Source organism: Oncorhynchus kisutch, linkage group LG29, assembly GCF_002021735.2.
Source record: "Oncorhynchus kisutch isolate 150728-3 linkage group LG29, Okis_V2, whole genome shotgun sequence".
Classification (NCBI taxonomy): Eukaryota; Metazoa; Chordata; class Actinopteri; order Salmoniformes; family Salmonidae; genus Oncorhynchus; species Oncorhynchus kisutch.
Window position 1 is genome coordinate 15,160,001 of NC_034202.2, and position 26,850 is coordinate 15,186,850.

A 26,850-nucleotide genomic window follows, 5' to 3' on the forward strand; every position below is an offset into this window, starting at 1 on the left:
TGACACAGGTTACAAATTATTTTCAAAATAAAGAAATGACTTATGGAACATGTGAACTTTCATGTACCTTTATAACAAACTGGTGTGCCATCTGTAAATACGAATATAATTATTAAATAACAAGCTCAGAGGGAAAACGTTGTGATTCCCTTGTGCCATGCTGAGAAAATCCCTGGTTTAGGTTAAAACATTTTCATTGAACCAGACATTGTAGAGTCTTCTGATGACAATGGTGGGGGAAGAAACAGTGTTGTTGTCACGGAAGAAGTGGACCGAGTTTTGAAATCAGAGGAATGCCCGGTGGAAGCAGAGAGATGATTGCAAAAAGTCCAAAAAGAGAACACAGAAAGAAGGCTGTTCTATAAAACACCTGTCTCTGGATTACATATTCAACTAAGGGCAACCATAGTGTCCATGACAGAGGGAGAAGCGTTCATCCATGTAAGAGTCTAGCTACATTTTCAGATATACGTTTCAATTTAGTCAGAATGTTGTTTTCATTGCAAGTTAAAGCATATTGTTAGCTAGCTAGCTAACGTTATCTGGCTGGCTCGCTAGCTAATGTTAGGTGTATGATCTGTGTAGGAGCTCTAGAAAGAGGTCCGAGTTCCCGAGTTGGAACTCTGAATTGGATGACCCTTCAAATCTATTTTTTCCCAGTCTTTAGTTTTTTTTTCAAGTTCCCAATTGTTTGGAACGCAGCATTAGAGTTGGGCTTGTGGTTCACTGTTTAGCTAGCTAGCTACATGCCTAAACAAAAAATTTCACTGTACCGTTTACACCTTCTGTATCATGTGCATGTGACAAATAAACTTTACATTTATTAATACATTTTATTTGATATAGTGTGTGTTTACCAGAGACGGTAATGTGAAGAACAACATGACCTGCACCAAAGATAGATTAAGATATAGGCCAAGGACTAGATAACATTTATTTTTACTACAATTTTTTGCTACTACTTTCACAACTTTTAGTCTTGAAGTCTTTGGTTGTTTACTACACTGTGAATCCTTAAAGAGATGGGTGGGGCTAAGGCTTAAGAGGGTGTGAATAATGCTGAATGGATGTAGACAAAGAAGAGCTCTCCAGTAGGTGTACCAAAACATTCACAGGCCATTTTCTCAAAAGTGGGATTACAAGTTTATCAACTTTCAAAGCATTGTTCCTCAACTGCAGTGTATGATATAACATTTTCTAGCTCGGCGTCTCTACTTTTATCCAATGTAAAAAACACAATTTCAAATGTTGCTACATACTTTAGGACCGAATCCAGGTGGTGGGTGACATTTGTCTTTACGATATCTTTTGACTTTAAAACATTATTGCTTATACTGTATATTTGTTTGTTTCTTGCTTGGGCTGTATATACTTTAAAGTCTGCAGGTGAAACCTAAATGTTCCTGCCAGACCATTCAGGCCAGCTCAACATCCACAGCTTTGTGGATGAGGAAGTGGGTGATCTGGGCTGCTGCTCTAGTTTCAACTGTTCTGCCTTATTATTATTCGACCATGCTGGTCATTTATGAACATTGAACATCTTGACCATGTTCTGTTATAATCTCCACCCGGCACAGCCAGAAGAGGACTGGCCACCCCACATAGCCTGGTTCCTCTCTAGGTTTCTTCCTAGGTATTGGCCTTTCTAGGGAGTTTTTCCTAGCCACCGTGCTTCTACACCTGCATTGCTTGCTGTTTGGGGTTTTAGGCTGGGTTTCTGTACAGCACTTTGAGATATCAGCTGATGTACGAAGGGCTATATAAATACATTTGATTTGATTTGATCTGGAGAAGAAAATAGAGAATGGTCGTCTCTCCTGCTCTGTACATTTATCTCTGCCGGTGAGTCTACTGCTTTTCCATTGAGGCTGGAGGAAGTCTTTAATTACGTTCCTATTAGGCCTACGTCCTCCCCAGACAGGGCCCAGTAATTGGACAAGAGTAATTGTGATATCCACTGGCCCATCCCGGCCTATTACAGTAACGTGATCCCAGGTGAAGGCCGGCACGGCTTCCCCTGATTAGGGGGCCTGGAGGTAGTCCATACCAGGGGATGCAGGGTGGGGAAGGGGGGCGGGGTTTGGGGATGACGTGGGTTTGCTTATGGTTTAGGGCTAATGGCTAATAGCGTCCACTGCTAACCATTGTTCCGTGGGGAATAGCCCCAGTACTGAAAATGGACAGGGGTTCCCAAACTTTTTCACTCAGGCACCCCTTCCAGCATTGGGGAACAGCTCTCCCCACTGCACTTTTCATGACACAAACTGCGCCACACAGTTTGGGAACCAAACATTGCAGATTGCTGGCCTTGTGCCAGATTTTGCTCGTGTTACTCTATGTGGCCATGGCTGAATCAGGGTAAAAAACTACACAAGAGCTTTCTCACACTGGTCCCTTCACACCTGCACTCTGACCTCTGACACACTCTCATCTCATTCCCATTGTCACCATCTATAATAATTGATGTGTACAGTCCTCAACCATCCCTAAATTCCCAAAAGAGAGAAATGAAGCACCAGAACTGTTTCCTTTTCGTTCTTAGGCCGCTATATGGACTATTATGCAGGATATTTACGAGCACAATTGGTTATGAGCGGTGCATTCAGCATATCCCACAGGGTTATGGTGCGTACCACATGGAGGGAGATATACAGTAGAAACGTCCCTGGCTGGCTGAAGCAGTGGAAGGGCATCAGTGACCAGCTCATAAAGCCAATGTGGCGGAGCCAGAGTTGAGAGGCCAGGTCAGAGGAGAACATTCAGGCTTTGTGTCCCAAGGCAGTGACCCAGGATTCGCCTGCGCGCCAGGTCTGAACCTGCCTTTGACTGACAGCTGCTGCACCTTCAAAGGACGGGAGGGAAGGAATAAGGAGAGATACTGATGCTCCTGGAGGCTTTGAATTTAAGAGGAAAGTTCTGTCTTCTCCTTTTTGGGTCAAACTACTTTTTAATCAACCTCATAGTTTCAACACCTACTGTATCCTTAATTATCCCAGTGAACAAACAAACCAACAGGTGGTTCCAATATGATCAACGGTGTTTTGTGTCTTTTGAATGAATCTGTATACCAACCAGGGCCGGTATCCCAAAAGCATCTTAAGTTCATTCGTTAGAACCTTTTGTAGGAGCTTTGTTCAACCTCCAAGCTGTTTCCCAAAACCATCGTTATTAAAGTTGCACTTGACAATGCTCGCTATCTAACACCTGCCTTAGACCACTTGTAGCTAAGTATGTCTTTAGATGCTTTTTTGCCCTCCCGTGTCACTTTATACACAGAAGATAAACATAGAATCACATGGTTTATCCGTCGCTCTCTGGACGCGATAATTTCAGAACAAAGTTGACAATGTTTGATACAAACAAGCGATGTGTAAGATATGCCTCAAATGAAAACCGAGATGGCTGCTTTAAAATATAAACAGTAAGCTTTTAGGCCTATTTCATTCATATTGAAATACATTTCATGTTCAATCAATTCAGTTCTATTTTGATACTGTCTGAAATTTGTCTCAACATATTTCATGATGTGTAGCCTAACGTGCGCAATGATGTGCCAAATCGGTGATTTAGTGCATTTTTATTGGGTGAGCATTGGAATAAGCCCCCTCAATATTTGCAGCCGTAGGTGGTAATATCTCTCTAGGAGCTGATCTGTCATCAGTATTGTAAAATAATTATAATATTAAAGCTACAATATGTAACTTTTTGGGCGACTGAACAGATTCACATAGAAATATGAGTTATATATTTGTAATTCTCATTGAAAGCCTAAGAAGCAGTAGATATGTTCTATGTGCGCTATTGCTATGCTTCCCATTCTTAAGTTTAGTTTTAGCATCTTTTACTTTTGGTTTTGTACACCAGATTCAAACAACTGAAAATACAAAAAATGTTGTTATGGAAAATATATTTGACAGTAGATGGTACCTTGATTCCTTACACAATTAATTGTTGTTTTGTCACATAAACTGGAATTAGGCAAACTATTAGAATTTTATCAACCAGGAAATGGCTCTGCAATAGGTCTGTATATCTGATTGGCTGGCTGGCTGACTGCCTGACTGGTAGACTGGGCCCCTGCCAAGTCTGATAGCCATTATCACACTGGAGACTGGATGTGAATATGCTATACTTTTGGACAGACGCCAGTCTCCAATTCTCCATGTAGGGCTCCTGAGAGAGCTGAGCTATAGGATCTACTGTAGGAGACTGGCTAGCCAAGCACAAAGTCTAGAGCTAATCTCTTTACACACTTCAATGATGTCTGAACCTGAAGATTGGAGAGGTGATGCCAGAACAGAGAGGGAGAGAGGGGGCGATGAGTTGGGATTTCTGACTTTGTTTCGCAATGGTTTGTAAGGCTTTTCTCTTGGCCTCCTCTTTACTGCCTTCCTCTCCTGTCTGTGCCAGAACCACACATACAAAAACAACCCATTCCAGAAGATCTGAGTTCATGTTTACACTGCATAGCATCACACTTCTAGAATGAGACTGAATTTTGGGGGTTTTAAACGTTGAACATGTTTTTAAACGTTTCCTTTATTGGCTACTGAGGCTTTTGCTGAAGTAACTTGCTGAAGTAAAATGTATATCAAAGCTACTTATGTCAAGACTATTAAAATTATGTCAAGTTCCTGAGGCAAATCAGGTGGCTGGCGGGCTTTTAGCTTTTGTGTGTGTGTGTGTTTGTGCATGTTTGATACATGTACTTATGCATATTTCTCAATAGCTTGTGTCTTGCTCAACGGATGTACTTCAAAATAATAAAATACTTAAACACATTCAAATCAAATCAAAATCAAATTTTCTTGGTCACATACACGTGTTTAACAAATGTTATTGTGGGTATAGCGAAATGCTTGTGTTTCTAGCTCCAAAAGTGCAGTAATATCTAACAAGTAATATCTAACAATTTCACAACATATACCCAATACACACAAATCTAAGTAAAGGAATGTAATTAAGAATATATAAATATTTGGATGAGCAATGTCAAAGCGGCATAGACTAAGATAACGTAGAATAGTATAGAATACAGTATATTCATATGAGATGAGTAATGCAAGATATGTAAACATTATTAAAGTGACTAGTGTTCCATTTATTAAAGTGGCCAGTGATTCAAGTCTATGTATATAGGGCAACAGCCTCTAATATGCTAGTGATGGCTATTTAACAGTCTGATGTCCTTGAGATAGAAGCTGTTTTTCAGTCGCTCGGTCCCAGCTTTGATGCACCTGTACTGACTTCGCCTTCTGGATGATAGTGGTGTGAACAGGCAGTGGCTCGGGTGGTTGTTTTCCTTGATCTTTTTGGCCTTCCTGTTACATCGGGTGCTGTAGGTCTCCTGGAGGGCAGGCAGTTTGCCACCGGTGATGCGTTGGGCAGACTGCACCACCCTCTGGAGAGCCCTGCGGTTGCGGGCGGTGCAGTTGCCATAACTGCCGGTGATACAGCCTGACAGGATGCTCTCAATTGTGCATCTGTAAAAGTTTGTGAGGGTCTTAGGTCAAAGCCAAATTTCCTCAGCCTCCTGAGGTTGTAGAGGCACTGTTACGTCTTCTTCACCACACTGTCTGTGTGGGTGGAGCATTTCCGTTTGTCAGTGATATGTATGCTGAGGAACTTGAAGCTTTCCACCTTCTCCACTGCGGTCCCATCGATGTAGATAGGGGGGTGCTCCCTTTGCTGTTTCCTGAAGTCCACGATCATCTCATTTGTTTTGTTGATGTTGAGTAAGAGGTTACACACTCCCAGAGCCCTAACCTCCTCCACGTCGGCTGTCTTGTCATTGTTGGTAATCAAGCATACTACTGTTGTGGCATCTGCAAACTTGATGATTGAGTTGGAGGCGTGCGTGGCCACGCAGTCGTGGGTGAACAGGGAGTACAGGAGGGGGCTAAGCACGCACCCTTGTGGGGCCCCAGTGTTGAGGATCAGCGGAGTGGAGGTGTTGTTTCTTAGCTTAGGACATCATGGCCAGGGTCAGCTGTCTGTTCTCATTGTGCAGCACATGAACTCAAGATGGGCCCCATCACCCCCTGCTTAGTGTCCCAACCTGCCGTTCAGAGCCTGTGGCCCACACCCTCTCTCCTCCTATCCTTCTCTCCCCCTACCCCCAGCCTGGGAGTATCTTGTGATCTCATGTTGAGCTGTTTAGTCTGTTAAGGAGTATCTGTCTCTGCCTCTCTGCTATCACAGCCTATCAATCCTGTGTGAATGTGAGAGTCGCTGCCAGAGGAGAGGAGTAGAGGATAACTGACGGCTCTCTGATGCCTTAGAAAGCAGGAAAGCCCATTAGAGAGAGAGAGTGGGTCGGCCAGGTCTGCTTTGGACAGTACATATGGGGCTGTCAATGGTAATATCCAGAAAGTCATCCCTCAAACTGGTCAAACAAACCATGTTATATGGACTTTGGGAAAGACTCATCGAGACCCATCAACACCTGCCACTCTTTCCTGCGCCGCACAACGCGTGGCAAATTCAGGAATGTATAGTCTTTTACTGTAATGCAGCATACAGAGATCCACATGTACGTGTGCTTTAACAAAAACGATGCCTTCTTAGGCAGATAGTCAGAGGACAGACTGAGGATGTGGCTGTCCTCACAGAACTACTGCTTTTCCAATTATATGGATAACTATTGAAAGATAGCTGATATGCTTTTTGCTACATTGTAATGGACCCGGTACAACCTTTGGTTGGCTGCAGGCAGGCTGCGGCTGCGGTACAGCAAAGCCAAGTCAGTCCAGGTGTCACACCCTGACCATAGTTTGCTTTGTATGTTTCTATGCTTTGTTTGGTCAGGGTGTGATCTGAGTGGGCATTCTATGTTACATGTCTAGTTTGTCTATTTCTATGTTTGGCCTGATATGGTTCTCAATCAGAGGCAGGTGTTAGTCATTGTCTCTGATTGGGAACCATATTTAGGTAGCCTGTTTGGTGTTGGGTTTTGTGGGTGATTATTCCTGTCTCTGTGTTTGCACCAGATAGGGCTGTTTTGGTTTTTCACAGTTCTTGGTTTTGTTAGTCTATTCATGTGTAGTTTCTTTATTAAAGAACCATGAGTAATAACCATGCTGCGTTTTGGTCCTCCTCTCCTTCAACTCAAGGAAACTGTTACACCATGCTCATCGTTCTCACAGGGGAAGTCAAATGACAATGACTTTGCTCATGATCATCCACGCAAATGACATTTATCTATAGGTTCCTTGAATTTTCTTTTGTGGGTGCCTTTTCATTATCTGGATAGACACTTGGGGTTTCTAGCTAACGTTACACCAATCAAAGTAGTGGAGAGTGTAGTGAGGCAAAACTTAGTCGTCAAACCCATTCATCATGGGGGGAGCGGGTTTGCAAAATGCTATCATATCACACAATTATACCGTTTATAAAATGGTCAGATATATATTTTTAATAGAGACAAAAATAAGTTAAAATTGGAAGTGCAAAAACAAGTGGACACAAGGCTTTGCAGCTGTTTCTGATTATTACCATGCTGGTAATATTCAAATGAAGCCCATCCCTGAAACAAAATGTATGCTAAAAATAATTTGTATGTCACATAATTGGAAAATACAATGGATTCACATAGACGGGCAGGTCCGTATTTGTCACTTCAAGCCAAAATATTTAATACTTTGACTAAAACGATGACTTATTGACTAAAATCATTGTGCATCATCATGGGTAAGCTCTGGCCATATTCTTTCAGCTTGAAAAAGTATATTTCTACTGGTGTGGGCATTTAAAGAGCTGTCTTGTAATCAGTTACAGAACAATAATACACATTTTTTTAAAGTCACGAAACTTTAACGAGAGTGATGCTAACAGTACATCTCATACACTTTTCTGAATGAACTCTGAGCTTATCTAGCTGTATTTATTTTTTGCCATAGGCATGGCACGACACATTTACTAAAAATGTCAGTTGGATAAAGCACAAACATATCTGGCCACCAGGCTAAAGCCTTTCCTATATATCACCACCACCAGCAGCACTAGTATGCAGTGTCTGTATTACCGTTCAGCTGGGTCCCCTTCCCCTCACCAGAGGGCACCCTGGCAGATTTATGGAAGGGGCAGAAGACAGGTTACTCTCAGAGGAGGTGGAGAGATACAGTACTGTATGTTGATTGAGCCACTTAATGATGATGTTATACAGCTGTTGTCTGCTGTCTTCCTGGCTCTTCTCCATACCTCTCTTCCCTCGTATCTCATACTTTTACATATCTTTCTCTCTCTCTCTCCCTACATGCACACTTCAATAACACCACTTTTTCCCCCTTCTCTTACCACGTTTGCTGATGCAGACTCGTCTCCCATGGAACAACATGTGTTTCACTTTCATTAGCGGGAAATAGAACAGGCGTGACTGGCAGCCACCCCCCTTATCCTCACAGTAATGGTTTGATCCTTTGATTATGCTGCTGGAAGTAAGCACATGGAAATGTTCTGTTTTTTCCCTCTAGGGCACAAAATGGTAACAGAACATTTTATTTCTTAAATACCACCAGTGGGAGCTTGACGAACAGTATCAGGTGCCTCATATGTAACCATTGTGTACATTTCCCACTACATTTCTGCGTGCGACATTTCTGAAAAGTCTGTACAAAAATGTTGAGATTTGGCACACGCCATACATAGGTATGTTTCCTGTTAGGCTTACCCTGTCGTGACGTTTTGATAACCATGTAAATCTCTCTCGGACAAGATTACTTTCATCAATATATTCGGCTCTATTTACTCTCATGTTCAAAAATGCTAATTGACATTAAAGTGGACATCATGCAAATCCCTACAAGCTCCTGCATATCATCTGTAGCTGAAACCATTGCTAAACAGGTATTGTGTCAATTTAAAACTTGCACAAGACCGTTCATAATTCTATCAATTTAAAGGAATGTTGCCAATTTTTCATTACTACATTTAGCTAACATTAGATAGTTAACCCAGAGATGATTCATTTTCCTCGATTCGGCAGTCTTGTCAAAATCACCATGGTATTTTTAGTTCTTTATGATAGCCACGTTTGCAGCTAATCTGCATTTCATTTTTCATGGGTAAATACAGACAAATATATTTAGAAAGGTCACCTTGTCCTAGAGAGATTTACACGGTTATTAAAACGTCACGCCAGGGTGAGCCTACACGAAACACAGCCCTTATTTTAAATGTTTCTAAAATCCCATATGGGAAAAGTTTGGGAAAAACAATTGGAACCATTTTCCTATTTGACTGCTTGGCTTATTTTAGTTGAATGCATTCAGTTGTTCAACTGTCTAGATATCCCTTTATTTGCTGTATAAATTGGAACTATTGGCATTAGGCCACGTCAAGCAAAATACAAATTGTTATCCAATATTTTATTTATCAATAGGTTATTGGGTTTATATGTCCTGCCTTGGTATAGGCTCTGAGATTAAATAGGCAAAGATGTCGCACTCCTATTGCACAGCAATACTGTTGCCTACCCATACTGTCATGCCCTACCAGTCTATTTACTGTATTGATGGGATGTTTTAATCTTTAAGAGTGATTTATGCTCTTTCTGGAAAAGAAGTGTGTCAGTTCCTGAAAGAGGAAACAATGGCAAATTGTCGTGGACCTGTCAGCAGAATATTTGAATTCAACAATGTTTTTCATCAGCTTTTGTTTGCATTCTTGTTAATATGTTTTCCTGTTTTTTCTTTTCTTTTAATGAATAAGCTTTTCATTCATACCCCCCCATTTGCACAAAATACTTGCCACCTTGCAATACAATATTTCAACCACTAGCAGATGTGCACTAAAGTTTCTCACATGAAGTTTACTTTTTATAAATGCCAACTTTTGTGTGAAAACTGGTCCACACACATTTTGGGGTATATTTTGTAAGTACGCACAGTTTATAAATGAGGCCCCAGGGGTTTAAATCCTTAGTGGTTTAATAAGTGTGTGAGAATGTTTTTCAGCTCCCAGTGTTTCAACTACAACTGAGAATCTTAATCCTTAATAATAAATGGTCAGCTGGTTTTCATTGTGCCCCAGGCCAGCCCAATAATGAATTCATTTTTTATGAATAAACATCATTGGAGGAGAAGGTCACTTTCCCCTGTCCCCCAGCTGTAAACAAGGTACTGATTGGATGCAGCTGGATCACACCTGGCTAAGCTTATCACATGACTCTTTATGACTCTGTCCCCCATTAATGACTTTGTGTTGAGCTTTAGCTTGAACAACAAGGTTCTTGCTGCAGCCCTCCAAAAGCGGCCATACCCTATCCCCCCGATGGCCTCCAAAGCATGTGGTGTGGTGTGTGTGTTTGTGTGTTCAGCAAAGACATGAAGTGTCTGAGAGGAATGCCCCAGAGTGTGAGAATCTCTCTCTCCCATGCAAGGGTCTGGATATATCTCCCCAGGACAAAGTGTAAACAAAGATGATTTATTATATTGACACAATAGTCAAGTGACCGCTCTAACAATGGAAATACATGTCCTCAAAGATTGAAGGCAGGTGGGAGGAGGCAAGATCAGTTGGGACGATTCTTGCCAATGAGAGGGAACATACGTGTGTGAACAACAGTTACTAAGTTGTTTTTCTCAAAGTTGCCGCAGTGCCATGTGCATCCACTTATACAGTATCAGTAAATTTGTAACAGCCCAAACGTTGATACTTCTATTCGATCAAATAAGCCTCACGTCATCATTGAGTCGATGGCTTGAATAGTCTCGCTGGAAATTGAGTACAATTTCATTTAAAAAAGGATGACAAGCCGGGTCAAATAATATTAACAGGGGTTATAGAAGGTACAACCGATCAGCACCGTAGGAGTAAATGTCAGTTGGCTTTTCATAGACGTGCATTCAGAGGTCAAGACAGCAAGTGCGTGTGAGAGCGAGAGCAAGAGAGAGAGGATCGAAACACACACAGTAATGTGTGGAATAAAGCAATAAGAATGTCAGTTTAATATGCAGTGCAGGTCACCTCCTATTACCCTTCTCAGAGTTTTAAGAATTGTGTGTGTTCAATTATTTGTGACATTGTGGCATTTAAAGCATATTGAAGATAGAAGCAATAGGATTTGAAGCAGTAGTGTGTCAACTATTTCAGCACCGTTTCTCGTTGCTCTGAGACAAGCATGAGGACTGGTCTTGATAAATCAATGAGATTTTTATTTTCACTGAATCTCCGTTTGGGTATTGTTTAGACTACAATTAGGGTGTGGAAATGTTCGGATTATTTTACTCTTAGTACTGTAGCCTACTCCCGACCGGTCACGTTGTACAGCACCATATTTGGTAATACTGCTGTCCCCTAGTTGGAGGGGAGTTGTAGACAATTAAATTACTCCCTAGCTCCTGGGTGATCCTCTCCACCTGCCTGTTGGACTGAGGCCGGTACCTGGATGTGAGACTGACTGGATTATTTTGCTTTTAGTACTGTAGCCTACTCCCGACCGGTCACGTTTTACAGGTCAATATTTGGTAATACTGCTGTCCCCTAGTTGGAGGGGAGTTGTAGACAATAAATCACCTCGTTGACCCTCCGGAGGACCTTGAAGGGCCCCACAAACTGGAACCACTCGTCCACTGCAGGGGCCTCGGTCTGGCTTGGAATCCTGGAAGGGAATCAGCACGGTGGAGGAGTGCCGAAAGTAGTTCTGGGAAGGAACCCCCTGTCGGTCCTGGCAGTGACTCCTTAGGAACCTCCCCAGCTCCTGGGTGATCCTCTCCACCTGCCCGTTGATCTGAGGCCGGTACCAGGATGTGAGACTGACCGTGGCCTTTAGCTTCTCCATAAAGGCTCTCAATACCCGCAACGTGAATTATTCCTACTGGAATAGTGCCTCGGTTACCATGAGAGCGGTAGGTAGACCAGAGAGAGGGATACAACGGCAGTGAGGTGAGGGCATACTCCACAGCGGTCTGAACACCCTGCGGGAGCTGGAGAAGTCGCTCACCTCCCTCTCTGCCCTCTGGAGAAAGGTCGAAGACCACCCTGAACAGAGCCATGAATCTCTAATTGTGACCCTGCTCCTCCTCTCCCCCTCCCAGACAGCCATAGCCCACTCCAATGCCCGCCCAGTCAGCAGGGAAATGGCCATGGCACTATCGGACCTCTTGGTGGTGGGGGCTCCTGTTTGATAGGTGAAATAGTGGGAACACCGGAGTAAGAAACCATGGCATTTCAATGGTGTACTGACATACTTCTCTGGAAGGGACGTCGGGCATCACTGACCTGGGTGGACGGCTGGGGAACTGGCTCACTGTGACGACCCGTGTTAGGAGTCCCTCTGATAAGGGTATGGAAAGCCTCGCTGGGTGCGTCGAGGCGGTGAAGAAAGCAAAGGACTTCCTCCATGGCAGTACTCAGTTGCGCAAGCTAGTTGTGGTGTTGGGGGAGAAGATTACTCAAGTCAACAAACAGATTACCGACCATTTCGAATCTCACCATACCCTCTCTGCTATGCAATCTGGTTTTAGAGCTGGTCATGGGTGCACCTCAGCCACGCTCAAGGTCCTAAACGATATCTTAACCGCCATCGATAAGAAACAATACTGTGCAGCTGTATTCATTGATCTGGCCAAGGCTTTCGACTCTGTCAATCACCACATCCTCATCGGCAGACTCGACAGCCTTGGTTACTCAAATGAATGCCTCGCCTGGTTCACCAACTACTTCTCTGGTAGAGTTCAGTGTGTCAAATCGGAGGGTCTGTTGTCCGGACCTCTGGCAGTCTCTATGGGGGTGCCACAGGGTTAAATTCTTGGACTGACTCTCTTCTCTGTATAAATCAATGATGTCGCTCTTGCTGCTGGTGAGTCTCTGATCCACCTCTACGCAGACGACACCATTCTGTATACTTCTGGCCCTTCTGACACTGTGTTAACAACCCTCCAGGCAAGTTTCAATGCCATACAACTCTCCTTCCGTGGCCTCCAATTGCTCTTAAATACAAGTAAAACTAAATGCATGCTCTTCAACTGATCGCTGCCTGCACCTGCCCGCCTGTCCAACATCACTACTCTGGACGGCACTGACTTAGAATACGTGGACAAATACAAATACCTAGGTGTCTGGTTAGACTGTAAACTCTCCTTACAGACCCACATCAAACATCTCCAATCCAAAGTTAAATCTAGAATTGGCTTCCTATTTCGCCACAAAGCATCCTTCACTCATGCTGCCAAACATACCCTTGTAAAACTGACCATCCTACCAATCCTCGACTTCGGCGGTCATTTACAAAATAGCCTCCAATACCCTACTCAACAAATTGGATGCAGTCTATCACAGTGCCATCTGTTTTGTCACCAAAGACCCATATACTACCCACCATTGCGACCTGTACGCTCTCGTTGGCTGGCCCTCGCTTCATACTCGTCACCAAACCCACTGGTTCCAAGTGATCTACAAGACCCTGCTAGGTAAAGTCCCCCCTTATCTCAGCTCGCTGGTCACCATAGCATCACCCACCTGTAGCACGTGCTCCAGCAGGTATATCTCTCTGGTCACCCCCAAAACCAATTCTTTCTTTGGCCGCCTCTCCTTCCAGTTCTCTGCTGCCAATGACTGGAACGAACTACAAAAATCTCTGAAACTGGAAACACATCTCCCTCACTAGCTTTAAGCACCAGCTGTCAGAGCAGCTCACATATTACTGCACCTGTACATAGCCCACCTATAATTTAGCCCAAACAACTACCTCTTTCCCTACTGCATTTATTTTATTTTATTTATTTAGCTCCTTTGCACCCCATTATTTTTATTTCTACTTTGCACATTCTTCCACTGCAAATCTACCATTCCAGTGTTTTACTTGCTATATTGTATTTAATTTGCCACCATGGCCTTTTTTTGCCTTTACCTCCCTTATCTCACCTCATTTGCTCACATCGTATATAGACTTGTTTCTACTGTATTATTGACTGTATGTTTGTTTTACTCCATTTGCAACTCTGTGTCGTTGTATGTGTTGAACCTCTTTGCTTTATCTTGGCCAGGTCGCAATTGTAAATGAGAACTTGTTCTCAACTTGCCTACCTGGTTAAATAAAGGTTAAATAAATAAAAAAATTATGTAATACCCCGGGAGTCAGGAAGCATGTGCAGAAGGTGAGTTTAATAATGAAACAATGCAGATTACCAGAAAATGAGAAGCGTACAGAACCTGAGAGAAAACAATACTACCTAGTGATTGCTGTCTACCGAGGGCTAAATACAGGGGGAGTAATCAAGGAGATAATGATGACCAGGTGTGTCTAATGATGGGGAGAAGGTGTGCGTGAGAAATCAAGTCAAAATCAAAACAAACTTTATTTGTCTCGCAGTGCTAGCTGTGCCACCAGACACTCTGGGTTCGCGCCCAGGCTCTGTCGCAGCCGGCCGTGACCGGGATGTCCATGGGTCGACGCACAATTGGCCTAGCGTCGTCCGGGTTAGGGAGAGTTTGGCCGGTAGGGATATCCTTGTCCCATCGCACACTAGCAACTCCTGTGGCGGGCCAGGCACAGTGCACGCTCACCAAGTCGCCAGGTGCATGGTGTTTCCTCCGACACATTGGTGCGGCTGGCTTCCGGGTTGGATGCGCGCTGTGTTAAGAAGCAGTGCAGCTTGGTTGGGTTGTGTTTCAGGGGACGCATGGCTTTTGACCTTCGTCTCTCCCGAGCCCGTACGGGAGTTGTAGCGATGAGACAAGATAGTTACTACTAACAATTGGATACCACGAAATTGGGGAGAAAAGGGGGTAAAAAATAGTTATAAAAAATATATACTTTGTCACATGTGCCGAATACAAGTGTAGACCTTACCGTGAAATGCTTACTTACAAGCCCTTAACCAACAGTGCAGTGTAAGAAGAGTTAAGAAAATATTTACCAATAAACTAAAGTAAAAAATAATAAAAGTAACACAATAAAATAACAATAATGAGGGTATATACAGGGGGTACCGGTACCAAGTCAATGTGCGGGGGTACAGGTTAGTCGAGGTAATTTGTACATGTAGGTAGGGGTCAAGTGACTATGTATAGATAATAAACAGCAAGTAGCAGCAGTGTACAAAACAAATGGGGGAGGGGGGTGTCAATGTAAATAGTCCGGTGGCCATTTGATTAATTGTTGAGCAGTCTTACGGCTTGGGGGTAGAAGCTGCTAAGGAACTTTTTGGTCCTAGACTGGGCACCCCGGTACCGCTTGCCATGCGGTAGCAGAGAGAACAGTTTATGAGTTGGGTGATTCGAGTCTCTGACAATTTTTTGGGCTTTCCTCTGACACTGCCTATTATATAGGTCCTGGATGGCAGGAAGCTTGGCCCCAGTGATGTACTGGGCATTACGCACTACTCTCTGTAGCGCCTTACTGTCAGATGCAGGGCAGTTACCATACCAGGCTGTGATGCAACCGGTCAGGATACTCTCGATGGTGCAGCTGTAGAACTTTTTGAGGATCTGGGTACCCATGCCAAATCTTGGTAAGCAGGTGTGCACAATGATTGTTGCCAGGGCCGGTGGTTAGTGGACTGGCGATGTTGAGCCGTTGAGCCCTGGATAGAGGGAGCAGGAGTAGGGTTGGCAGGGTTATGATAAATTAGGCGTTGTTGCTCGCTGTTTGCATAAAGGCTTAGATAAATGCGCACATATTTTATTTTCTAAAAATATTTTGGCCTTGTGTTCTGAAAATAGTATTATTTTTTGTTCATTAGAGTACTCGAGTTCAATATCATTTATTGTGGCAGAACCTAAAACAATTGTTATGTTCTGTTCCTAAATATAGATTCCCCATGTTGGAAATGGTTAAACAAAATCCCAATTATTATTTTGTTAAACTTTATTTTTTTTTTTTTTTTTTTTGGCACCCCCACTTTCAGATGGAGTTTTTTATGATACAAATAATCAGAATAGAGCTAAGTACAGGCAAAATACTAGAGGAAAACCTGGTTCTGTCTGCTTTCCAACAGACACTGGGAGACAAATTCACCTTTCAGCTGGACAATATCCTAAAACACAAGGCCAAATATACACTGGCTTACCAAGATGACATTGAATGATCCTGAGTGGCCTAGTTAAAATGTTGACTTAAATCGTCTTGAAAATCTATGGCAAGACTTGAAATGGCTGTCTAGCAATGATAAGAATAATGTGCAAACATTGTACAATACATGTGTGCAAAGCACTTAGAGACTTACCCAGAAACACTCACAGCTGTAATCGTTGCCAAAGCCGATTCAACTTGCATTGACTCAGAGGGTTGAATACTCATCTAATCAAGATATATGAGTGTTTCTAATTTTTCACAGTTTATTTTATTTTTTACAAACGTTTGATTTCTTTTTCTCCCAGTTTGACATTTCAGAGTATTTTGTGTATCGTTGACAAAAAAAGGACAACTAAATCAATTTGAATCCCACTTTGTAAGACAACAAAATGTGGGAAGAGTACAGGGGTGTGAATACTTTGTGAAGGCACTGTATGTATGTGTGTGTGTGTGTGTGTGTGTGTGTGTGTGTGTGGACCTGTGGAAAGCTGGAATGCTGACTGTGACACATGATAGGGTTATGTTCCTTCAGCTCCATTTCAGAGGGCAAGACAGTGTGACCATATCTTGCACTGACTCTCCTGATGATATATGTCTGGTACTGTTCTAGGGGTGCAGAAGGGCCTCATTCAACCTAGAGGGGCTGACAGGCATTCAGTAGATACGGGTGGGGGAAAAGGTTTCTGTATTTGGCTGAGTAGTAGATAGTGGCTGGTTAATTAAGGTCTAGTGCTAACCTTTTGCAGGTGTTGATTGATTCGGGCATAAACATTGTCTCGGTCCTTCAGCGTTGAAATTACAGCCGCCAGGTAGGCTACTGTAGCACCACCATTAGCGCCGTTGACAGAAAGTGGATGTTTCTTGTTTTCAGGGATACAGTACCTCCGTTTCCCCAGTCTTTCCACACCTTCTACGTTAGGTTATTGTTTTATTTTATTTATTTTTTATTTTACCTTTATTTTACTAGGCAAGTCAGTTAAGAACAAATTCTTATTTTCAATGATGGCCTAGGAACAGTGGGTTAACTGCCTGTTCAGGGGCAGAACGACAGATTTGTACCTTGTCAGCTCGGGGATTTGAATTTGCAACCTTCCGGTCACTAGTCCAACGCTCTACCACTAGGCTACCCTGCCGCCCCATTGTAGCAATAGTATGTACATTATGACATGAACAGTACGCTAATTGATTTGCATGACTGAAGTGCCTGCTGGGCAAATGCACTTCCTGTTTGTCTAATTGGCCTCAAGTTCCCAGCTGGTCTTGGAATAAGCTCAAGCACTGCAGGTTACAACCCAATCAAAACACAGCAATACATGTCTTTCAGTGCTCACTGATTTTCTCCACCATTGATCAATTGCGGTATTCATAAGCCTTTAGGAGACACTCCTCAACCCACGGCTCCTCATTAAAAGCCCACAGGCTCCACTATCATGGCAGGGCATGACGAATGGCACTTACCCATGACATGCTACGTAAACAGAAAGGCCTTCTGTGCCTGCGTCCGCAAACAGGAAATAAGATCATGAAGGAGATCCAAAACAGTGGAGTGTACTATGGGACACGCAACAGTAGCACCATTTGTAAACTGGTAGTATTTTTACTAGCCCTCAGAAGCCCAGAAGGAGTTGTTCCCAAAATATTCTTTACCAATTTAGTATATTCATTAATGGGCAAATTGGATCGAATGAGGTGGCTGTTTTTGACTCTCTTTTCACAGAAAATAAATTGTGTGGTACTTTATGGTGAGAAGTCCATTCAGGGTGGTAAAAGGGAGTTTCTTTTCACAGGGTGATCTTTGGAATGGTAGCTGAGTGTCACAAATGAGTAGATTGGGGCCTGCCTCCATAGGACAACATAATTGTGAACTGACAGTTAGGGCTTGAACCCGCCATGACTGCAACACGGCTTTATTTGACTGTGTGTCTGTCCTCTCTTTCCCTCCACAGAGGAGGTGAACCTTCTAGAAGAACTCTCGCTGCAGGTGTCCAACAGCAGCAATGCCTCCATGTCTCTGGATGCTAAGAGGTGTCCGGTGCTGCAGGTGGGACAGTACTCCACCCTGGCCCTGCCCCTAGCTGAACTCTTCACTGACAGGTAAAACCTTACCATTTACGCATGCATGTACACACACACACACACACACACACACACACACACACACACACACACACACACACACTTAGACCAACACTGTGTACCGGCTTTGTGTTGTACAGGTTTGCAGATGAGTTCAGCCTATTGGTGCAGCTGCGGAGCCCTCAGCTAGACGAACACAGTGTGCTCACCCTGCTCAGCCACGACAGCCACATCCTGCTGCAGCTGCGCATCAGCGCGTACACACTCACCTTCATCGGCACGCAACAGCGCCTCTATGAGTAAGCCTGTCTCTGTCTGTCTGCCCATCTTTATGTGTGTGTGTGTGTGTGTGTGTGTCTGTGTGTGTGTGTGTGTGTGTGTGTGTATTTGTGTACATGCATGTGTGTTTTGACTGAGGGTGAAGCGATTTAAGGTCTGTTTTTCCTAAAGCCTAGTGACAGGTTGCTTGCTCCTCTCTTCATAAGCCACTGTGGTTTGAAGCAATACATCACTGTAAGAAAGCCAACAGACTTAGCCCGAAGATGGACAGAGTCATTTTGTTGACTTTTTTAGGTACTTTTAGAGTGCATGAGATTTATATTCATTCAACTGTCAATGGAAGTTAAACCTTTTTGAGAGAAACTACAATTGCAGGGCCAACATTCACTACACACTTCACATTATAGCCAAAACAATACATAACAGTGACATACACTTCCTTCTCAGTAATGTTTGCCATACTGTATGATATTACCAATTGCATTGTTTTGACCGGATTCCCAGGTTCCCGGTCAGTAGTCTGTCTGACGACCAGTGGCACCATGTGGCTGTGAGTGTGTCATCCGCTAGACTGGCGCTGTATGTGGATTGTGCCCTGGTGGAGCGTGTGGACTGGGTGTACCAGGGTATGGGAATCACCCCTGACGGTCTACTCATGGTGGGGGGCATCGTAGAGGGCTTCGAGACACCATTTGAGGTAAGTTCTGGACTTACCGTTCCACCTCTTGATTTCCTCTCCTCACCAGTTCCATTCTCCTTTCCTCTGTCCTCTCCCTTTCTCCTCCCCTCTTTTCTCCTTTCCTCTACTCTCTCCACCCTTCTCCCTTTTCACTTCCCCCTCTCCTGCCTGTTTTCATACACACAAGAGGAGGTCTCTGCCTAAATCATTGTGCAATATATCAGCAGCACATTATGCAACATAGGCTATACAGCTTTACCGCCTGCTGTGCTGAGCGTGTCCCTAACGGAGTGTCCTTGGTGTTGAATGGTGGGTTACTTATCATAGAAGAGCAGTACCGGTCTGCAGGATGTAGGTACTGTCAAACTTTGTAGCCCAGTAACACTGTGGATCAGCACACTGTATAGGAAACCAATGGTCTAGTTAGCCCCCTACACGGGAGAGGTTTAGGGAGACGGGATGGGGGCTCCTGCAGATCATCTCATCGGCCCCCGCTCCCACCACCATCCCCCCTCCCCAGGACATATGAAGACATCCCTTTGCTGTCCAAGGCAGCAGCCAGTGCCAGTGTTTTTGAAGGATGAGCGTTAGAGCGTACAGTACGAGTGCAGAGCAGCAGGGGGGTGGAGAGGAGAGGAGGAGAGCAGGACAGGACAGACAGCATCTGGCTTTGTGCTCAGCTCAGCCTAGAGTCAAGATGGATTCTCCATCTCCTCGTTTCCCACTGTTGACAGGTCTCTTTGACGACCCCTCAGAGGATCGAGCTTCCTCTCTCGGAGGTGGTGACAGTCTTTTCCCGCTAGGGTCCTCTGTACTGGAACTTTAACACCTCCATTCTTCAGTAGAGCACTTAAGGACGACCAGGGGAGGAAAACACCTTCTCCTGTCTGTGTCTTGTGTTTATTGTCAGTCGATCTATTTCCTTTGTCCACAGTTACAGCACAATGAAGACTGCTATACTGTAGATGCGGCCTCTGCTAGTGGGTTTCCGTGTAGGGTAAACAGGCTTTCAAATCAGTTTTACAGTATTTTTTTGTTTAAGGACAAGACACACTGTAATGAACTTTGGCCATCCGCAGTAGATCACCTGCTGGGTGTCTACGAACGGTGGCAATTCAACATGTAGAAGAAAATGGCATCTGATGTTCCGTGGTCAGAGGCGGTAGGACGGCTGCTGCTTTTAACCATTCACCAGCATGGTGTGTTTCTTCCCTGTGAAAACACCACAGTGTCTAAATGGCACAGGGCTTGGTGAGACTTAACACTGACCTTGCTACCTCTCTAGGTTTACGCCCATCCCGTACTAAAAGAGGATTAGTCTACCGGAAGAGGAGTTGATTGGTTTTGGATGAGAAGATGAGATATGAAGTCATGCTGAAGGAGCAGGTTTTGCGAGTGGATAAGGAGAGTGCTCGTCTAGGTGGTATAGTGAGTGTATAAGGAGAGTGCTAGTCTAGGTGGTAAAGTGAGTGGATAAGGAGAGTGCTCGTCTAGGTGGTATAGTGAGTGTATAAGGAGATTGCTAGTCTAGGTGGTATAGTGAGTGGATAAGGAAGAGTGCTAGTCTAGGTGGTATAGTGAGTGAATAAGGAGAGTGCTCGTCTAGGTGGTATAGTGAGTGGATAAGGAGAGTGCTCGTCTAGGTGGTAAAGTGAGTGGATAAGGAAGAGTGCTAATCTAGGTGGTAAAGTGGGTGGATAAGGAAGAGTGCTAGTCTAGGTGGTAAAGTGAGTGGATAAGGAAGAGTGCTAGTCTAGGTGGTATAGTGAGTGGATAAGGAGAGTGCTCGTCTAGGTGGTAAAGTTAGTGGATAAGGAAGAGTGCTAATCTAGGTGGTAAAGTGAGTGGATAAGGAAGAGTGCTAGTCTAGGTGGTAAAGTGAGTGGATAAGGAAGAGTGCTAATCTATGTGGTAAAGTGAGTGGATAAGGAAGAGTGCTCGTCTAGGTGGTAAAGTGAGTGGATAAGGAGAGTGCTCGTCTAGGTGGTAAAGTGAGTGGATAAGGAAGAGTGCTAATCTAGGTGGTAAAGTGGGTGGATAAGGAAGAGTGCTAGTCTAGGTGGTAAAGTGAGTGGATAAGGAAGAGTGCTAGTCTAGGTGGTATAGTGAGTGGATAAGGAGAGTGCTCGTCTAGGTGGTAAAGTTAGTGGATAAGGAAGAGTGCTAATCTAGGTGGTAAAGTGAGTGGATAAGGAAGAGTGCTAGTCTAGGTGGTAAAGTGAGTGGATAAGGAAGAGTGCTAATCTATGTGGTAAAGTGAGTGGATAAGGAGAGTGCTAGTCTAGGTGGTATAGTGAGTGGATAAGGAGAGTGCTCGTCTAGGTGGTAAAGTGAGTGGATAAGGAGAGTGCTAGTCTAGGTGGTATAGTGAGTGGATAAGGAAGAGTGCTAGTCTAGGTGGTAAAATGAGTGGATAAGAAGAGTGCTCGTCTAGGTGGTAAAGTGAGTGGATAAGGAAGAGTGCTAGTCTAGGTGGTAAAGTGAGTGGATAAGGAAGAGTGCTAGTCTAGGTGGTATAGTGAGTGGATAAGGAGAATGTTAATCTAGGTGGTAAAGTGAGTGGATAAGGAGAATGCTAATCTAGGTGGTAAAGTGGGTGAATAAGGAGAATGCTAATCTAGGTGGTAAAGTGGGTGGATAAGGAGAATGCTAATCTAGGTGGTAAAGTGAGTGGATAAGGAGAATGCTAATCTAGGTGGTAAAGTGGGTGGAGAAGGAGAATGCTAATCTAGGTGGTAAAGTGGGTGGAGAAGGAGAATGCTAATCTAGGTGGTAAAGTGGGTGGAAAAGTTAATGCACCATGAAGTTAAGACAGAGAGCCTTAGAGAGCCCAGTGCCCTGCCAGGACCCACTCCAACACACTCAGACACTCAGACGTTTTCATTTTCATTTCAACATTGGTTCATTTAGTTTAGTCTACGACACATATTAGTTTAGTCACGGCACATTAGGATCCAAAAAAGACACACACACACACACTCTTTCTCTCTATATATATTTGCCTCCCTCTCATTCTCTCACGCAGTGCAAGTTTTCAACAGAATTATTGGGTCCATATTTCAAGCGATAAAGTTCTTTGTTTGGTTTGGCTCTCTAATTACAAGTTGGATTTTGTCATCATTAACAGTTTGATGCGTAAACTTAAGGAATGTGTGGTCTGAGTCTGTAGCTAAAACATAGAAACATTTGCATTTTACACTGAATGCATAATGTTTACATTCATCAAAAAAAATGAATGACCTCTGGCACTCTTTGTCTGCGGCGAACAGCGATTTCCATCTTGCACGCTGCACGCTGACTCACACTTCTTCTTAACATACAGTAGCTTGGGGGCAGTAGAAAACTATCTGGTGTAGTCGATGTCTGTAGATGTCTCTCCAGTCTGTCGGTCATATTTGTCTCAGTGTCTCAGAGGCCCTGACTGAGGAAGGGTCCTCTGGGGATTCTGTCTGCACACGGTGACCTTTTGTGACCTCTGGGGGGTTAGGTTAGTGTGTTTGACGGCTCTGTCTCCACAGGGCCAACTCCGACAGCTGACGTTCCTGATGGGCGACCCAGACGCCGCCCAACACCACTGCACTCTCCACCCTGTCCAGTGTGGGGGGGCTGCCTCCAAGCCCCCCCGCTCACCACGGACCGACCACACTATGGAGGTATGCTGCAGTTCTCAACTCACAGTACCTTCCTCGTAACGTTCACAAATCAAATCAAATTGTATTGGTCACATGCACCAAATACAACCATGCAGAGTTAAAAAGTAAGGCAAATATTTGCAAAATAAAAACAATAAAAAGGAAAGAGTAACACAATAAAAACAACGAGGAGTACCAATACCGAGTCCATGTGCATGGGTATGAGGTAGTTGAGGTAATTTAGGTAATACAATATGTACATGTGGGTAGGGGTAAAAGTGACAAGGCAATTAGGATATACAATAAACAGAGTAACAGCAGCGTGTGTGTGTGTGTGTGTGTGTGTGTGTGTGTGTGTAGGGTCTAGTGAGTGTGTGTGTAGGGTCTAGTGAGTGTGCGGGCAGAGTCTAGTAAGTGTGCGGGCAGAGTCTAGTAAGTGTGCGGGCAGAGTCTAGTGAGTGTGTGGGTAGAGTCTAGTGAGTGTGCGGGCAGAGTCTAGTAAAAGTGTGCGGGCAGAGTCTAGTGAGTGTGTGGGTAGAGTCTAGTGAGTGTGCATACAGCCAGTACAAGGGAGTGCAAAACAATGAAGATAAATAAATAAATAATAAAGGGGGTCAAAGTAAATTGTTTGGGCAGCCATTTGGGTTTTGCCCCAGTGATGTACTGCACTACCATCTGTAGCGCCTTGCAGTCAAATACAGAGCAGTTACCATTCCAAGCAGTGATGCAGTGATCCAGTGATACTGGATAGTCAAGATGCTCTAGCCTTTAGCTCAATGAATCCCGGAACGTGAATGACAGGGGAGAGCGTTGTATGAGTCTCTGTGTGTGAAGTACATAGTTGCATGGGTGACATACTGGTAGAAAGGAGTTGAAACTGATTTCAGTTTTCCTGCATAAAAATCATCGGCCACTATGAGCGCCGACCTCTGGATGAGCATTTTCTTATTTGCTTATGGCCCTATACAGCTCGTTGAATGCGGTCTTAATGGTAGCGTCGGTTTGTGGTGGTAAATAGACAGCTACAAAAACGACATGCTCTACAATGTATGGTCGACAGCTTATCATGAGGTATTCTAACTCAGGTGAACAGAACCTCAGACTTCCTTAATATTAGAGATTGTGCACCAGCTGCTGGTATTAAAGAGACTCACACTGCCACCCCTGATCTTACCGGACTCTGCCGCTCTGTCCTGCCAATGCATAGAAAAACCAGCTAGATGTATATTATCCATGTCCTTGTTCTACCATGAATAGTATAGTATATTACAGTTCTTAATGTTCTGTTGATGGGAGAGTCTCGAGCGGTGCTCGTCCAGTTTGTTTACCTGCATTTGCACATTCGCCAATAGAACAGAGGCTTGAACAGATTTATCCCAAAATCTATTTCTCAACACTTTTACAGTGTTAGTTTCATCAGGTGTTACACAATATGATATAAAACACAGGAAAAACATAATTTTGACTGCACTGGGCCTTAAACAACATAAAGGGAGGGAGAGGGGAACGCTTAGGAAAGATTGAGGTAATGTTGATGGTACTGTAGAAGTACTGTAGTGTGCTGGAGTTAAAGGGGGCCAGGTGTCTCTCAGAGGGCTGAGTGCAGACACACAGACTCCAGGAGTTAAGACCATGTCGAAAGTTTCCCTGTACAGCACCCTGTGATAATATCAAACGAGGATCAACAAGTGGCACTCCTTCTGTTAATTAATTTAATTTCTCTTGAGTGGTTGTGTCCCAAATGGCACCCTATTCCCTGTGTCGTGGACAACCTTTGACCAGGTGCAATTTGAGACATTGCCAGGGTGTTTCCTTGTTCATTAGTTTAAATGTTCTCTCTTTCCACCCAGGAGCTCCTGCTGTCCTCAAATGACCTGGAAGACCTGTTAGAGCGATCCAAGGATTCCTCTTTCTTGGATGTGGAGGTGGGGGAGACTGTGAGTATGATGCTCTATCCTAAATCCAGCCAAATGTATTTATGTATTTAAACCTTTATTTAACCAGGAAAATACCCTTGAGGTTAGAAAACTTTCTTGTAAACGGGGACCTGGAAAATGCACTATGCTGTTTTACCTGCCATGATTTAGAGAGAGACAGCCCTGTGTCTGGATTCACAGATGTGGGGCTTCTCTTGGGCTTGGCTTGGCACGGGATGCACTTTGTTGCATTACCGTGATACATGCTGCTGGTTTAATCAAGGCACTGGCCAGCAGTATAGGCTACACGGTGTAGATTTTAGAATAGGCCCCAGCATTAGTGGCAGCCACAGCCAGACCTGCCCTGGTTTTTCATTTTGTCCCATTATAAACACGACTGTTCTGTTTTCTTCCATCATAGACAGGGAGGACTGTGGTTAATTAGCATTGTGGGTCTGAGGCTCCAACCAGCCCTGCTTGACATTGGCTGACCTCTGTCTGTGTGTGCACATGTGCATGCATGCGTGCCTGCTTGCGTTTTAAGATTATAGGCACACTGAAAGCATTATACACTGAGTGAACAAAACATTAGGAACACCCTCCTAATATTGAGTTGCATCCCTCCTTTTGACTTCAGAACAGTCTCAATTCATCAGGGCATGGACTCTACAAGGTGTTGAAAGTGTTCCACAGGGATTCTGGCCCATGTTGACTCCAATGTTTCCCATAGTTATGTCAAGTTGGCTGGATGTCCTTGGGGTGGTGGACCATTCTTGATATACATGGGAAACTGTTGAGCGTGAAACTCTTGAGCGTGAAAAATCCAGCAGTGTTGTTGTTCTTGCCACAAACTGCTGCGCCTGGCACCTACTACTATACCCTGTTCAAATGCACTTTTTTTGTCTTGCCCATTCACCTGAATGGAACACATACACAATCCATGTCTCAATTGTCTCAAGGCTAATCAATTATTATTTAACCTGTCTCCTCCCCTTCATCTACACTGGTTTTAAGTGGATTTAACAAGTGACATCAATAAGAGATCATAGCTTTCACCAGTCAGTCTGTCAAGGAAAGAGTAGGTGTTCATAATGTTTTGTACACTGTGTAAGCTTTATGATGAATAAAAAATGCATCAGGGGGGAATATTAAAATGTGCATATATGGGAACACAAGGACATCTTATCTCAACAATACATCCTACATACATAAATTGCCTAAATCATTTTCACTTGGATCCTTGGAATTACAGTATATCACAACTATGTCAGATCTTAATTTGACCCATTTCGATGCAGGAGACAAATAATCTTGCAGCAGAAGGATTTTAATGAATATTTAGATTCGCCACCAAGGGGCAGCTGGAAGCGGTGTTTATATGATATACAATGCAGTACCGTATCTACATTGTACCTTAAGCTGGGTATAAATACAACAGATTCGGTTCCAACAAAAGGGGCAGGGCCGGGGGGCATGACTCTTAAATATAGGATGGTATCTGTGATTCGGCTATGCATACTGTAAGCCTATTATATGGACTGGAATTAGGCACCTCTTTCAAACCATGAAGCTGGGAGAGAACACGTGGTGGTTAATTGATTTGTGCAGGACAGTGATTTAATAGGCTAATAAGTACTACCCACATAAATACTAGCCACATGAAAACAATACTATATACTATGGCAGGAATACTGTAGTATTCACTGTAGTGTTTTGCAGATTGAAGTAGGTGGGTCTGGGCAGGGGAGGTGTTGTGAATTTGTGTGTGTCTATGTTGTTGTTGTGTATGTTTATAAATAAAATCGTACCAAAATAAATACTGTAGTATTGACTGTAGTATTTAGTTTACTATAGTATAAATAATGTAGTAAAAGAGAGTAGTGTGTACTATAGTAATTACTGTAGTGTTTATGCAGACTGTAGTATTTTTGCTGACTGTATTTTTTACTCTAGTGTTTTTGCAGACTGTAGCACAGTATAGTTTTCTGTACCCTGTAGGTAGGTAGGACTGGGTTCAGAACTAAGAGTTCAGAGCTTTTGCTCTTTTCTATACCCTGTAGGAAACAATATGGTCTGTACTTGGCAATATGGTCTATACTTGGGTCAGCATCAGCCAGGAGACCAGGAACCACCGGCCTGAGAAGGGAGACGAAGGTGAGATACGGTAGTCACTGGGTAGCTGTAACCTATACGTCACCTCGTTGACCCTCCGGAGAACCTTGAACGGCCCCACAGCTTCTTGCAGGGCAGGTG

At 43.8% G+C, this 26,850-nt stretch overlaps 1 protein-coding gene across 1 annotated transcript in view; it reads left to right on the plus strand.

Moving 5' to 3' along the window:
* The window catches only part of si:ch211-196i2.1 (collagen alpha-1(I) chain), a 140,160-nt gene that overhangs the window by 25,571 nt on the left and 87,739 nt on the right, over positions 1-26,850 (plus strand). Inside the window, exons 2-6 of the mRNA XM_031809489.1 lie at positions 17,962-18,109; positions 18,232-18,390; positions 18,875-19,067; positions 22,568-22,702; positions 24,532-24,618. Of these exons, the coding sequence (XP_031665349.1) occupies positions 17,962-18,109; positions 18,232-18,390; positions 18,875-19,067; positions 22,568-22,702; positions 24,532-24,618 (722 nt within the window). The remainder of the gene's footprint in view (positions 1-17,961; positions 18,110-18,231; positions 18,391-18,874; positions 19,068-22,567; positions 22,703-24,531; positions 24,619-26,850) is intronic.